The sequence below is a fragment of the Hyperolius riggenbachi genome, chromosome 1 (assembly GCF_040937935.1).
Source record: "Hyperolius riggenbachi isolate aHypRig1 chromosome 1, aHypRig1.pri, whole genome shotgun sequence".
NCBI lineage: Eukaryota > Metazoa > Chordata > Amphibia > Anura > Hyperoliidae > Hyperolius > Hyperolius riggenbachi.
In genome coordinates, this window is record NC_090646.1 from 451,951,333 (window position 1) to 451,967,891 (window position 16,559).

At 43.1% G+C, this 16,559-nt stretch overlaps 1 protein-coding gene across 1 annotated transcript in view; it reads left to right on the forward strand.

Moving 5' to 3' along the window:
• Window positions 1-16,559, forward strand: part of TTC28 (tetratricopeptide repeat domain 28) — a 954,491-nt gene that overhangs the window by 894,889 nt on the left and 43,043 nt on the right. Inside the window, exon 15 of the mRNA XM_068238742.1 lies at window positions 13,989-14,168. Within this exon, the coding sequence (XP_068094843.1) occupies window positions 13,989-14,168 (180 nt within the window). The remainder of the gene's footprint in view (window positions 1-13,988; window positions 14,169-16,559) is intronic.

The following is a 16,559-nucleotide window of genomic DNA, read 5'->3' on the forward strand; positions in this document are numbered from 1 at the left end:
TTCCTATATGAGTGTGTTGGGGGGCACACCCAAGATAATAAGGTTGTGGCTTCATTGTGGACAGACCAAATTTGATCAGCTGGACAGTCACTGTTGTTCTGTCATTGAGCTACCTCAGCCCGACCATATGGGCTTGAAAACTGCCATCGCCTGCACTGTCGCCATTGTGCGCACCAGTCCAGCACGGCCATCACTACACAAACAGCTGTTTGCGGTGCGTTACACAGTGAGTTTGGTTTGTCAGTGTGAAGCCGGACACTACTTACACTACCCGCTGATCCATGTCTACACACGCAAGATGTTTTCAAGCACTTTATGCCTCCAATTTAGGAATGCAATGTGATTTCTACCCTTTAGGGATTATAACCCTGCTCTGCGACAAAGCCGTAATTTTCCCCAGGACTTTTGGCGTGTATCCCACTCCGCCATGCCCCTCTCTAAGTGTTAGACCCCTTGAAACATCTTTTGCATCACTTTTGTGGCCAGAAACAGTGTTTGTAGTTTTGAAAGTTCAAACCAACCCAATCACTGTCTATCTCACCCTTTGCTTTATGGTCCCACACTATTTATGAAATAGGGGAGGTCACAAGGATTGACTGTCCACAAATTTAAATAAATTGTGACCACCCAGGGGATACCAAAGTATCAAAAAGCCTTTATTGTATCATAATTATGCAAAAACGGGCAACATCCACCCTAAAACCAATTAAAATTAAATTAAATTAGACCTGCAGAACGCTCCTCTCAACACAGCCCAACATACCACACACACCTCTCATCCACACTGGTACCGGTACAAAGTCCGATGTTACCTCAGAATGGGGAGACAGAGATTGCCAGTTTGTTGAAGCTCAATCCTCTTGCTCAACAAGAATCCTTGTACAATATAAATGTCACTTCACCTTAATGTGTGTGTACTGCCAGTATCTCACCAGTCCCACCGCACAGTCTCCGGTCCAGTTTCCCAGGTCTCCGTGAGTGAAGGTGTCCTCGCTCATCCACCACTCAACCCAGCCACGCGTCCGCAGCGGGGAGTAGTGATGCGCAGATCTGTAACAAGAGTCCTTCCGGCTGAGGGCTTTAATAAGATGCCAGCGCTCAGATCACATTGCAGGCTACCACCCCGCCCACTGACGTGTTGCACCCGCCCACCATGGACTTCATCAGAGTGTATGACATAAGGGGTGGGCGGAGGTGCCGTATTTATGCATGTTTGCTAGCTGTTTTGCCAGTCCCTCTCCTGCTGTCATGGTAAAACCAGCAGTGTCTCAGGGCCAGCCTTCATTCATCTGCCGTCTATTAGCAATGCATGAAGCTGCATTTATTCTGGCTCCACGAGGCCCTCTTCCTCGCCGTTTTGCCTAACAAGTATGTATAAGACATAGAGCATTATTCTGCTATTATCCATGTCACTTAGTCAGCGCCATCTTCAGCACTTATTAGTTCCAGACCATCAGATCCTTGTATGTAGTTTTGAAAGTTCGCCTGCCCATTGAAGTCTATTGTGGTTCGCATGGTTCGCGCGAAACGTGAACTTTTGTGGAAGTTCGCATTTGAGGTTCGCGAACCCAAAATCGGAGGTTCAAGCCATCTCTACTGTAGACTATAAACTGAAATAAGGATAGTCTAAGAAGATCAGATTAAAGATGGGAAATGTAGGGCTGCTATAGAGGTCAACTACTTTCACTTCTGACCTTTAGAAGCATCCATTATTACAGTATTGCTTTATGCAAGTGGGCATTCTTACTAACAACTAGTTCACAGGTGTCGAACTTCAGGCCTGGAGGGCCAGATCCATGCCAATGTGTAGGATGGACTGAGAAAGAGGAATGTGTTCTACCTGATGGACCACGCCTTTCCTGATTAAAATCCATCAATTAATTTGAGCTGGGTCAAAAATGTGTGTGGACCTCTGCCCTCGAAGGATCAGTTTGACATCCCTGAGCTAGGTCGTATGAAAGCCAACTGAACTGAATAAAGTAGTTTACATAGGCATAGATACTATGTATAGTAGATATTTGCAAGATTGTTGAAAGATTGCTAAATCAGATTGTCACCGTGTATGTGACAGAAAAAGATGTCTACTGAATCATGTAGGTCTGTACAAGGCCAGCAGAGGGATCACTAATCACTATGCATTGTTCATAATTAGGTAACTGCCCATCATTGTATTGTATATTTCAATTCCAGTCACTTTATTCTCCAGCTATATCTTTGTTTAACCCAGTCACAAACATGACTACATCAGCTGAACATCACAACCAAGGATTGGAGATGTTATATGTTTGTACACTTTGTCATGCATAAAGAGGCATTGCCTTTTAAACAAAACGTTCATTTATAAAAAAAAATACTTTTCATTCATTTAATTATTTATTAAAAACGTGTGTTTCATTATATTCATTATAAAAATAGATTGTTTATTTTTATTTTGAATTGATACATCATGGTATACTAAGTAATCTGGACAGTTGAAAATGACTTTTTTATGCAGCTACAGGATACACCCAGGTCTCTTCCTCCTTGTTACTTCAGTTGCATGGAGAGTGCATGTAAACAGTGCTGGGTTTTTGTAATAGAACATCCAGCATTATCTGCAAACTGAGTAGCATGGCTGCACCCTGTAATAATGCTTGTGTGTAAAGTGTTGGTGCCTGTTGGGTTTTATTGTTATCTGTGATCTTGTGGACATCTCCCACACTTCCTGTCCCACATTACTAGAGAGGAAATGAGTGAGAATCTCCCTATTGGGGACACAGATAACAAGAACACCGTACCAGTGGTTCTAATCCTCTACCATTCTGTCCAAGTGATAAAAAAAAGTTTTCGGTAAAGTAGGGCAGTAAGATGACTGTTTATGCAACCTTAATTATGGTGCGTTTTCTTTGAACACACTGGAAGTCAGCGAGACGCTCTGTGTCTGTGAGCCACTTCTGAGAAATCCCCAATTTTACACTTATATTTTCATAATAAACTGTTTTTTTTTCTCGATGAACCAATTTAGTCAAGGTTGTTTCTGTAATGAAAGCTTTCTAAACACATCTTATGAAAGTGTGCGCCTCAGATGTTATCACAGCATAATTCTCCTCTTCATAATATTCCCAGGGGAATGAAAGACTCTGGGAATAGATGGTGTTAAAGGCAATCCAAGACACATCTAACACCACGGTATCACATTCTTTAGTCAGCAAAATATCCTCTGCTGGAATTAATTAGATATTAAATTATTCACAAGGACACTGTAGGATGCAGGTCACTTTGTAATGTTACAAGTTTTCTGAGAACTGGGAAAAAAATACATTGTCAAATTAAACTGCAGTATCTGTGGCACGTCCGAAAGAGTGGCATTAAAAATGAAGCAAAATTAAAACAAAACTGGCAGCGTGTTTATGAAACCCTTTTAATGAGCATAATATATAATTATAAAGAAGAAAAGGCCAGGATTTTTGCTGCCATAAAATGTAGGTTGACTTGGATGGAGATGTATAATAGCAACTCTTGTCTATCTGTAAGAGCTTTGCACAAATTATCAGGTCAAATTATCTGATTACTCTAAAATCAGTAAATTATATTCAAAAACAATTAGAAATAATCAATAACTGGGGTTTAAACCACTGTGAAATGACCGGACACTTTGATAAATATTGATTGTGCACATGCAAGGCCGGATTTAGCACCAGGCACAAGCCTTAGGGCACCAGTGTGCTGAGAGGAAGCAGTCCCATCCAGCCTGTGCATCTTGCTCTCTACATGCACAGAGCCAGTGCAGTAACCACAGAGGAACCATAGAGAGCTGGATGGGTAGGCTAGATGGGCAGCTCTCTATGTTTCAGGGCCAGTGACGTGTGTGGGTCCAGACTGATGAATGCAGGTATGATAGAAAGGGGAAAGCGGGTAATCCACATTGTGTCAGGATTTGCAGGTTCACAGGTTTGATGGAGGGCGGAGTTTGGGGTATACAACAGATCAAAGTAACGTCACAGCAAAGGGAGTACACGGATTCTCTCTTGGAATCAAAAAAATAGACAGCACCTGTAGGGTGTTTTGATACAAATATTCACCAAATAACAAAAAAAATCTCGCCGAATGAGGAAATGACAAAGGCATTGAAATGATGTTCATTTTGCCCTTTATGTTAATGTGCATCTGAATATTGCCATAAAGGACACCTGAACTGAGAAGGGTATGGAGGCTGCAATATTTCCTTTTAAACAATATCAGTTGCCTGGCATCCTGCTAATCTCTGTTGGCTGCAGGAGTGCCTTGATCACACACTTGAAACAAGCATGTAGCTAATCCAGTCAGGCTTTAGACAGAAACATTCAATCTGCATGCTTGCTCAGGGTCTATAGCTAAAAGTAGGCAGAGGATCAGCAGGACTGCCAGGCAACTGATACTGTTCAAAATGAAATAAATATGGCAGCCTCCATATCCCTCTCAGTTTAGGTGTCCTTTAAAGCACCACCCTCAACTGTTTCCAAAAATAGGGCTGTTGACACTGGTTCCTATTCTGGTGACCGTTGTAACATTTTGGAACTCAACAGAAAGTGAGAAGAATGTAATAGGAATACACACAGTAATAAACAAGAAACTGGGCACTGTTTGGCTGGAGTGATTGGGGACGCTGTAAGATGTACTGCAGTGGCAGTAGGGAAGCTGGAGGTGGACTTATCTTGGGGGAAGCACTAGCTACCAGGGAAGGTTTTCTCACCTATCAGCAGCCCATGGGCACTGCGCCGTCCTTCATCAGGAGATGCCATGTCTTGTGTATGGGCTAGCCACCCTGTGGCTGTATTATGTTGCAGTATACTGCAGGGGAAAAAAATATATACATATATTTACATATAAGCATTTCATATATTTAATATGTATTTTTCAGATCAGCAATTCATGCATGTTGATGCATATTAGTGACATATATTAGCCTTACTTGCTCTTTTATTCATGCTTTTCTTGTCAGCTCTTTTGAGTCTTACAATGCTGTAAATCTAGTTTTCTTCCAACATTAATATTTACAGTCCTAGCATTTGTAGGCAGAGCACAGGTATTTCTTCTCCCCCTCCAGCGCATGAATATTAATATATTTGCATGATGTGATTTTAAGGAATTTATTTTACTTAATGACTGTAAATGGGATGGAGATGCAAATGCTCTTTGTTATTTGCTATGCGCCGCTCTTGCATGCTGCCTCCGTAAAGCACAAACAGCAAACCTCAGGGGTTTCTTCTAAATTGGAACTGTGGGTAGGCACTTGTCACTATGACTTACAGTAGCTGCTAAAAGTTACCTGGAGCTAATGCTTTGAGAGCACTAAGTCAAACGTAATGTAGAAGGGAAATATTTCTGGAGAACACTTCCCAGTAGTGGGAAGATACTGCTTGTCAGCTCACACTGTGCAAGGAGAGGAAAGATTGAGCAAACGCTGGTAAATTTAGCTTCAGAGAATGCAAGCAAGTTCACCGTGGGCTTTGGTCTACGGATGCCTCCCTAAAGGAATCATTGGTTTTTGTAAACAATTTGTCAGAATGGAGTGAAGAGGATTCTCATGAAGTCTCCTGAGGCTGCTTAATGTCATTGTGGCTGACCCTAAATCTCTCTCTCGCGCGCATCCGCCAATACGAGCCGGAGATGCAAAATGAGCACAAGTAGGATATTCCAGTAAATTATGTACATTTCTTGGGAAAGCATCAGCGCTGTTCTAAATATGATGTGTTGGGCTATCATGTCATGCTTATGTATGACAGTATATGCCAGTGAATCTCAGCTTGGAGTGTGTTTAAAATATTCAGCAAAATTCTAGTGGAGAGTGTTTCCCAAATGCAGTACATTTTAAAGAGACATTGCTATTCTTTTTTCTGCTGTATACTACCTATTCTGTTGGCTTTTACACATGAAAATATAAATGTACATATTAAAGATCTGTAGCTTTATTTCTATTACTTGCAGCTCTAGAGTCTGTGGTTGAAATCTGGGATGAGGCTACTACCTGCATGGAGTTTTATGTTTTACCTGTATGTGTTTGGCTTTCCTCTAGGCACTTCAGCCTCCCCATACATTGCAAAAGCATACTGATAAGCTAATTGGCTCCACCCAACTTAGCCCACTAATGGTGCCCACTAATAATGCAAGCTTTTTTTGTCCAATCTTACCAAATCGATGTAGTAGAAGGGTAAACTGGGTGAATATACTTTGAGTGGTATTTTTTAGGTACTTTCTCATATTACATAGAAAAGGTAAAATTGGGGAAAAATAGATTATATAATTAGTGGGCACCTTTAAGGTAGCCATACATTAGACAATGGCCACCAGATCGGCCATCAGGCAAATCCCTCTCTGATAGAATCTCATCTATCTATTGGCTGCCCACAAACTGCGGATAGATTTACTGTAGACTTCAGCATGAAATACCACCACTGCTGCCTGCCCTCTGCCTGCCCTGCCAGGTCCTTAGTAACACTAATAAGCAGTGATCTAACAGCACCTGCTGCTGATCACCCAAAAATGGCTGGGGAGATCTGTATAGGTGGCCATACACGCATAAATTGCCACTCAATGGCAAACAGATCAATCCCTTTCTGATCTGAATCTAATCAGAGAGGGATTGAATCCTTTCATACGCTGCACATAGATCTTCAATAGATTTCAACTACAGCATTGCACTGTATGAAACACTGCAGTTCTGCAATTTAGCTACTAAATCATCAAAAATTTCCTGTCGGGTCTGATTGCAATTTTTATCAATTTTTTTTGTGTCATTTTGATACAGAAGTCTACCATTGCCTAGACACAGATACTTCAAGATAAGCAGAAACTATAGTGAACTCTTCATGCTTGCATTTTAAATAACAAACATCTCTCCCAGCTTTATCTTATCAGGTTTGACAAGGCAAACAAGAAAAGGAAAATGGCTACAAGCAACAGTTACACGGAAACGTGTTTCTTTCTGTTTCCTTTTTATATCTAAACTATCTAAATATCTAATCTTCCAAGAGAGAGTGATTTGTTTGGTACACACGATGCAATTTTCTGACAGATTTAATGTTAGATCAATTATTTCCAACATGTCCAATTTGATTTCCGATCGATTTTTCAATTGATTTTCCATTCTCTTATATGGAAAATCGTTCGGAAATTAGATAGGACATGTTGGAAATAATTGAGCTGACATGCAATCGGTCAAAAAACTGCATCATGTGTACCTAGCATAAGACAACTAAGGAAAGTAGTCTTGTCTTGCGATTCTAAACTCTATCTTTAATATGTGTAAAAAGTGAAAGAATCGCTTTAACATAATGAGATTGTCTCTGATTGAGTGTTGTGGGTCACTGTGTATTAGACCTGTTTATACTTAACCACTTGAGGACCTAGGGCTTTCTACCCCTTAAAGGGAATGTCCAAGCAAAATAAAAAAATGAGTTTCACTTACCTGGGGCTTCTACCAGCCCCATGCAGCCATCCTGTGCCCTCGTAGTCACTCACTGCTGCTCCAGTCCCCCGCTGGCAGCTTGCCGACCTCAGGGGTCGTCGGGACGCATTGCGTACATTTTTACGCATTCCCGCTAGTGCAGGAACATTAACACATGCATTTTTACGCATTACTGGTTCAATGCGTAAAAATTTACGCATTGAACCAGTAACGCATAAAAATGCATGTGTTAATGTTCCTGGACTAGCGGGAATGCGTAAAAATTTACGCAATGCGTCCCGCCGACCTCCGAGGTCGGTAAGCTGCCAGTGGGGGACTGGAGCAACAGTGAGTGACTACGAGGGCACATGATGGCTGCATGGGGCTGGTAGAAGCCCCAGGTGAGTGAAACTCATTTTTTTATTTTGCTTGGACATTCCCTTTAAGGACCGGCCACTTTTTTTCCATTCAGACCACTGCAGCTTTCACGGTTTATTGCTAGCTCATACAACCTACCACCTAAATGAATTTTGGCTCCTTTTCTTGTCACTAATAAAGCTTTCTTTTGGTGCTATTTGATTGCTCCTGCGACTTTTACTTTTTATTATATTCATCAAAAAAGACATGAATTTTGGCAAAAAAATTATTTTTTTAACTTTCTGTGCTGACAGTTTTCAAATAAAGTAAAATTTCTGTATACATACAGCGCGAAAAATGTGGACAAACATGTTTTTGATAAAAAAAAAACCATTCAGCGTATATTTATTGGTTTGGGTAAAAGTTATAGCGTTTACAAACTATGGTGCAAAAAGTGAATTTTCACATTTTCAAGCATCTCTGACTTTTCTGACCCCCTGTCATGTTTCATGAGGGGCTAGAATTCAAGGATAACATAAATACCCCCCAAATGACCCCATTTTGGAAAGAAGACATCCCAAAGTATTCACTGAGAGGCATAGTGAGTTCATAGAAGATATTAATTTTTGTCACAAGTAAGCGGAAAATGACACGTTGTGACAAAAAAAAAAAAAAGTTTCCATTTCTTCTAACTTGCGACAAAAAAAAATGAAATCTGCCACGGACTCACCATGCCCCTCTCTGAATACATTGAAGTGTCTACTTTCCAAAATGGGGTCATTTGTGGGGTGTGTTTACTGTCCTGACATTTTGGGGGGTGCTAAATTGTAAGCACCCCTGTAAAGCCTAAAGGTGCTCATTAGACTTTGGACCCCTTAGCGCAGTTAGGCTGCAAAAAAGTGCCACACATGTGGTATTGCCGTACTCAGGAGAAGTAGTATTATGTGTTTTGGGGTGTATTTTTACACATACCCATGCTGGGTGGGAGAAATATCTCTGTAAATGACAATTTGTTAATTTTTTTTACACACAATTGTCCATTTACAGAGATCTTTCTCCCACTCAGCATGAGTATGTGTAAAAATACACCCCAAAACACATTATACTACTTCTCCTGAGTACGGCGATACCACATGTGTGGCACTTTTTTGCACCCTAACTGCGCTAAAGGGCCCAAAGTCCAATGAGTACCTTTAGGATTTCACAGGTCATTTTGAGAAATTTCGTTTCAAGACTACTCCTCACGGTTTAGGGCCCCTAAAATGCCAGGGCAGTATAGGAACCCCACAAATGACCCCATTTTAGAAAGAAGACACCCCAAGGTGTTCCGTTAGGAGTATGGTGAGTTCATAGAAGATTTGATTTTTTGTCACAAGTTAGCGGAAAATGACACTTTGTGAAAAAACACAATTAAAATCAATTTCCGCTAACTTGTGACAAAAAATAAAATCTTCTATGAACTCGTCATACTACTAACGGAATACCTTGGGGTGTCTTCTTTCTAAAATGGGGTCATTTGTGGGGTTCCTATACTGCCCTGGCATTTTAGGGGCCCTAAACCGTGAGGAGTAGTCTTGAAACGAAATTTCTCAAAATGACCTGTGAAATCCTAAAGGTACTCATTGGACTTTGGGCCCTTTAGCGCAGTTAGGGTGCAAAAAAGTGCCACACATGTGGTATCGCCGTACTCGGGAGAAGTAGTACAATGTGTTTTGGGGTGTATTTTTACACATACCCATGCTGGGTGGGAGTAACACCTCTGTAAATGACAATCTTTTGATTTTTTTACACACAATTGTCCATTTACAGCGGTATTTCTCCCACCCAGCATGGGTATGTGTAAAAATACACCCCAAAACACATTGTACTACTTCTCCCGAGTACGGCGATACCACATGTGTGGCACTTTTTTGCACCCTAACTGCGCTAAGGGGCCCAAAGTCCAATGAGTACCTTTAGGATTTCACAGGTCATTTTTGTTTCAAGACTACTCCTCACGGTTTAGGGCCCCTAAAATGCCAGGGCAGTATAGGAACCCCACTAATGACCCCATTTTAGAAAGAAGACACCCCAAGGTATTCCGTTAGGAGTATGGTGAGTTCATAGAAGTTTTTATTTTCTTGTCACAAGTTAGCGGAAATTGATTTTAATTGTTTTTTTTCACAAAGTGTCATTTTCCGCTAACTTGTGACAAAAAATAAAATCTTCTATGAACTCACCATACTCTTAACGGAATACGTTTGGGTGTCTTCTTTCTAGAATGGGGTCATTTGTGGGGTTCCTATACTGCCCTGGCATTTTAGGGGCCCTAAACCGTGAGGAGTAGTCTTGAAACAAAAATGACCTGTGAAATCCTAAAGGTACTCATTGGACTTTGGGCCCCTTAGCGCAGTTAGGCTGCAAAAAATTGCCAATCATGTGGTATCGCCGTACTCGGGAGATGTAGTATAATGTGTTTTGGGGTGTATTTTTACACATACCCATGCTGGGTGGGAGAAATACCTCTGTAAATGACAATTGTTTGATTTTTTTTTACACACAATTGTCCATTTACAGAGAGATTTCTCCCACCCAGCATGGGTATGTGTAAAAATACACCTCAAAACACATTATACTACTTCTCCTGAGTACGGCGATACCACATGTGTGACACTTTTTTGCAGCCTAGGTGCGCTAAGGGGCCCAACGTCCTAATTACAGGTCATTTTGAGGCATTTGTTTTCTAGACTACTCCTCACGGTTTAGGGCCCCTAAAATGCCAGGGCAGTATAGGAACCCCACAAGTGACCCCATTTTAGAAAGAAGACACCCCAAGGTATTCCGTTAGGTGTATGGCGAGTTCATAGAAGATTTTATTTTTTGTCACAAGTTAGTGAAAAATGACACTTTGTGAAAAAAAACCAAAAATCAATTTCCGCTAACTTTTGACAAAAAATAAAATCTTCTATGAACTCGTCATACACCTAACAGAATACATTGGGGTGTCTTTTTTCTAAAATGGGGTCCGTTTCTGGGGTTCCTATACCGCCCTGGCATTTTACGGGCCCAAAACCGTGAGTAGTCTGGAAACCAAATGTCTCAAAATGACTGTTCAGGGGTATAAGCATCTGCAAATTTTGATGACAGGTGGTCTATGAGGGGGCGAATTTTGTGGAACCGGTCATATGCAGGGTGGCCTTTTAGATGACAGGTTGTATTGGGCCTGATCTGATGGATAGGAGTGCTAGGGGGGTGACAGGAGGTGATTGATGGGTGTCTCAGGGGGTGGTTAGAGGGGAAAATAGATGCAATCAATGGACTGGGGAGGTGATCGGAAGGGGGTCTGAGGGGGATCTGAGGGTTTGGCCGAGTGATCAGGAGCCCACACGGGGCAAATTAGGGCCTGATCTGATGGGTAGGTGTGCTAGGGGGTGACAGGAGGTGATTGATGGGTGTCTCAAGGTGTGATTAGAGGGGGGAATAGATGCAAGCAATGCACTGGCGAGGTGATCAGGGCTGGGGCCTGAGGGCATTCTGAGGGTGTGGGCGGGTGGTTGAGGGCAGATAGGGGTCTAATCTGATAGGTAGCAGTGACAGCGGGTGATTGATGGGTAATTAGTGGGTGTTTAGGGTAGAGAACAGATATAAACACTGCCCTTGGGAGGTGATCTGACGTCGGATCTGCGGGCGAACTATTGGTGTGGTTGGGTGATCAGATTGCCCGCAAGGGGCAGGTTAGGGGCTGATTGATGGGTGGCAGTGACAGGGGGTGATTGATGGGTGGCAGTGCCAGGGGGTGATTGATGGGTGGCAGTGACGGGGTGATTGATGGGTGATTGACAGGTGATCAGTGGGTTATTACAGGGAAGAACAGATGTAACTAATGCACTGGCGAATTGATAAAGGGGGGTCTGAGGGCAATCTGAGCGTGTAGGCGGGTGATTGGGTGCCCGCAAGGGGCAGATTAGGGTCTGATCTGATGGGTAACAGTGACAGGTGGTGATAGGGGGTGATTGATGGGTGATTGATGGGTAATTAGTGGGTGTTTAGAGGAGAGAATAGATGTAAACACTGCGCTTGGGTGGTGATCTGATGTCGGATCTGCGGGCGATCTATTGGTGTGGGTGGGTGATCAGATTGCCCGCAAGGGGCAGGTTAGGGGCTGATTGATGGGTGGCAGTGACAGGGGGTGATTGATGGGTGGCAGTGACAGGGGGTGATTGATGGGTGATTGACAGGTGATCAGTGGGTTATTACAGGGAAGGACAGATGTAAATATTGCACTGGCGAATTGATAAGGGGGGGTCTGAGGGCAATCTGAGCGTGTAGGCGGGTGATTGGGTGCCCGCAAGGGGCAGATTAGGGTCTGATCTGATGGGTAACAGTGAGAGGTGGTGATAGGGGGTGATTGATGGGTGATTGATGGGTAATTAGTGGGTGTTTAGAGGAGAGAATAGATGTAAACACTGCGTTTGGGTGGTGATCTGATGTCGGATCTGCGGGCGATCTATTGGTGTGGGTGGGTGATCAGATTGCCCGCAAGGGGCAGGTTAGGGGCTGATTGATGGGTGGCAGTGACAGGGGGTGATTGATGGGTGGCAGTGACAGGGGGTGATTGATGGGTGATTGACAGGTGATTGACAGGTGATCAGTGGGTTATTACAGGGAAGAACAGATGTAAATATTGCACTGGCGAATTGATAAGGGGGGGTCTGAGGGCAATCTGAGCGTGTAGGCGGGTGATTGGGTGCCCGCAAGGGGCAGATTAGGGTCTGATCTGATGGGTAACAGTGACAGGTGGTAATAGGGGGTGATTGATGGGTGATTGATGGGTAATTAGTGGGTGTTTAGAGGAGAGAATAGATGTAAACACTACGTTTGGGTGGTGATCTGATGTGCGGGCGATCTATTGGTGTGGGTGGGTGATCAGATTGCCCGCAAGGGGCAGGTTAGGGGCTGATTGATGGGTGGCAGTGACAGGGGGTGATTGATGGGTGATTGACAGGTGATTGACAGGTGATTGACAGGTGATCAGGGGGGATAGATGCATACAGTACACAGGGGGGGGGGTCTGGGGAGAATCTGAGGGGTGGGGGGTGATCAGGAGGGGGCAGTGGGCAGGGAGGGAGATAAAAAAAAATAGCGTTGACAGATAGTGACAGGGAGTGATTGATGGGTGATTAGGGGGGTGATTGGGTGCAAACAGGGGTCTGGGGGGTGGGCAGGGGGGGGGGTCTGAGGGGTACTGTGGGCGATCTGGGGCAGGGGGGGGGAGAAATCAGTGTGCTTCGGTGCAGACTAGGGTGGCTGCAGCCTGCCCTGGTGGTCCCTCGGACACTGGGACCATCAGGGCAGGAGGCAGCCTGTATAATACACTTTGTAAACATTACAAAGTGTATTATACACTTTGTATGCGGCGATCGCAGGGTTAACATCCCGCCAGCGCTTCCGTATAGCCGGCGGGATGTTGTGGCGGGCGAGCGGTGACAGGCGCCGGCGGAGGATCGCGTCACGGATGACGCGATCGCTCCGCCCATGCCCTTAAATGGACCGCCGCCTCTGTGGGTGAGCCGGTCCTTCAGGGCTCCACTTCCCGGCCGCCTCTGTGCGTTAGGCGGTCGGGAAGTGGTTAGTGGAGACTCTGTAACAAAATGTTCAGCCTTATTTCTTCTATCCTATAAGTTCATATACCTGTTCTAATGTGGTCTGTCTTACTGCAGCCTTTCCTAGTTGCACAGTGGCTGTATTATCTCTGTTATATAATCTAATCTTCTTTCCTTTGCCGGCTTTGTGGGCTCAGGCAGGAATGTGCTGCTCTGCTGTGATAGGGAGAAATTATACACACCCTCTCCACGCCCCCTCCAGGCTCTGTATGAGTCACAGACTGAGCTTCTCTCAGCCTATCACATGCTGGTTAGCAGCCATGTTTTTTGTTTGTAAACCCTGCCTAAAACTTACAATTACAAGCCAGGATTGCAGCAGGAAGTGGCAGAAACAGCAAAGAGGGGCCCAGGAGAACATAATGAATAGAATGGTATGCTTTTTATTGTAAACATTTTAGAGTGCATTAAAGAGGAGAGTGTGGCCTTTAATGGTGTGGTTTGAGGCCTAGGGGAGTTGTTAGACAATACCACAGCCCTACTCAGAGAGTACAGAGACCAGGATTTACTGATATGACTGAACCAATATTTCATAATCTACAGATACAATAGATCATTGTAATACTTTCTTCTGTCTTGTTCCATAGGGGTTAATGCACTCGAGCGGTCCAGTCGGCAGACACCGGCAGCTGGTGCTAGTCTTGGAGGGAGAACTGTACCTCATCCCGTTTGCTCTACTAAAGGGCAGCTCATCAAACGAGTACCTTTATGAGCGCTTCAGCCTGATTGCTGTTCCTTCCATCCGATCTCTGAACATAAATTCCAAGGTAAGAGTAAAGCGCATTACAAGCATTTGATTGTAACTCTCTCTCTCTTCTAATTTATGATTCGTACAGAAGAACTGCTGCAGGTTGATTTCATTTTCTGACAGTGCTGGAAGGGAATAGGAAGTTAACACTTTTCAAGATAAATAAATCCAAGAGCCGACACATTGATAGCTTGTAATTTGTCTCAGCTTTATTTTATTTTTTTAGATAAATTATGTAATTTTGACACAAGTAATTCTTCATTTCCCTGCTTTGCAGCCAATTTACAATACACTAATTTAAAGCAGACAACTAGATACACAGGTGAAATACAGTATGTGTGAAATGTCTTACCTGCCAAAGATATGTAAATCTGGCCAGCCAGCTAGTTCTGCTATCCTCATAGCCTGCTTGTTTTACAATTCTGCCTCATCCTTCTGTAGCTCAAGAAGTGAATTGAGTACTTTACTAGATTCAGATTTGATTTTTTAAAATATTTTTCTGCAGTTTAGCATTAAAGCAGACCTGAACTCAAAACTTCCTCTCTGCTCTAAAAGATATGCAACAGCATAATAACCTTTAAAGGAAAAACATTTCTTTGTTACAGCTGATACAAATCCTGCAATAAATCTGCAGTGTGTCTACTTCCTGCTTTCATTGAAGCAGACAAAGGGTTATCCTATGTTTACATATTAGCTGCTCTGCTGAGGCAGCCAGCTGACACAGCTGAGAGATCAAATTACACTTATGATTAGTCCCAGATGAGGGGAAATTAGACAGGCTAAACTCTCTAAATACATACAGGGTGCATTTCTCTATGTTTTTCTTCTGTTCTGTGCAAGAGTTCAGGTCCACTTTAAGTTACTTCATATTTTGTAAAGTAATTATACATTTTACTGGGAGATGTGCTGTATTTGTAGGATCTAATCAGAGATTAGACTGCAGGAAGCAGTAGCGATCATGTGGTTAGCCAGAGATGTGAAATGTTATTACTGTAGTACTGTTATTCAGAATGGTAATCCCCATTTCTGGTAAAACCGCCAATTCTACCTTTATTAAGGCACCATATAAAATGACAGCCACCATGTCCGACAAATGGCTAAAGAGTCTCAGACCATAGCAGGTCCTTAATCATAACTAGTACCGGCGTTGTCCACCAAGTAGATAAGATCAGATAGATCAAACATTGCACTACAGTGTAACCATTTAGCTGAAGGTTATGAAACTGGCTGCTTTCAAGGATTGTTTATGAAGACATGGTGTAGTGTCTGTGAAGAAAACAAATATACCATATCTCCTAGCTTGACTTTCTCTAAAGGTGCACATTAAGGGCCTGAGCCCACGAACGCAGTTGTGTCCGCTTCTGTCCGCTTTTCAGCATCTGTAACATTGATGTGTAACTGAAAAGCGGACACAACTGCGTTAGTGGGCTTTGGCCCTAACAGTGCGATTTTTAGTGAACAATCTTATTTTTGATACCAACATTCAGATCAAAAGAAAATTGCATAATTAATTGATCCACGGCATTAAAAAAATCAAACTATATGATAGTATCAGTTAGGCTTGTAGCCATGAAAAAGAAAATCTACCATGCCAATCGACTGTTTTTTTTTTTTGAGGAAAGAATCGATAATGTGATTATTTTGGATTGATTGTTCCCACCAGCTTCTCTCTTTTTATACAATACGATCAGAATAATCTGATGGAAAATATGATTGTTCACTAAATATGTTACCATTAATAGACATCTTAACTGACAAATACTGTACATCAGATAGATCTCTCTCAGATCAAATCTGCCTTCCACACACTAGGCACAGGTTTTCAATAAATTTCAGCATGAAACCTATTGAATGTCTGTGGAGAAGAGCACTGCCTGCTGGCCTCCACCCCCCCCCCCCAGGTTTCCCCCATGTATGTGCTTTTCATTGGGCAGTGCAGAATGAAGGCAGCGGAGCTTACACTCACCTGTCTGCTGGTGCATCTTCTCTCCATCCCCACCGGCCGTTCCTATCTATTTTCCCTGGGCGTCTGTTTCATTTGATAAACACTAGAGGCTGAACACTAGAGGCACAGTGGCATGTACTTTACATGAGCACTAGAGGCCTCTATTGTTTGACACTTGACACAGGCACCACGTGAGAGAAGAGACAGTGGGGGGCACCTGGCGGGGATGCAGAGAAGACACGAGGAGGCGGATAGGTAAGTGTCGTCGGTTGGTCATCCTATAATTGAATGCTGCAACCACCACACTCAAAATCAACCACAGATTAATATCTTCCGATCAGAGTGATTGACTCTGCTGGAATTATCAGAAAACATCGATAAGTGTTTGGCCACCTTAAAGGTTAGTGGGTCTGATACAGGTATTCTTCATCTGTGTAGCTATAACAGTCTTGGCATGCACAGCAG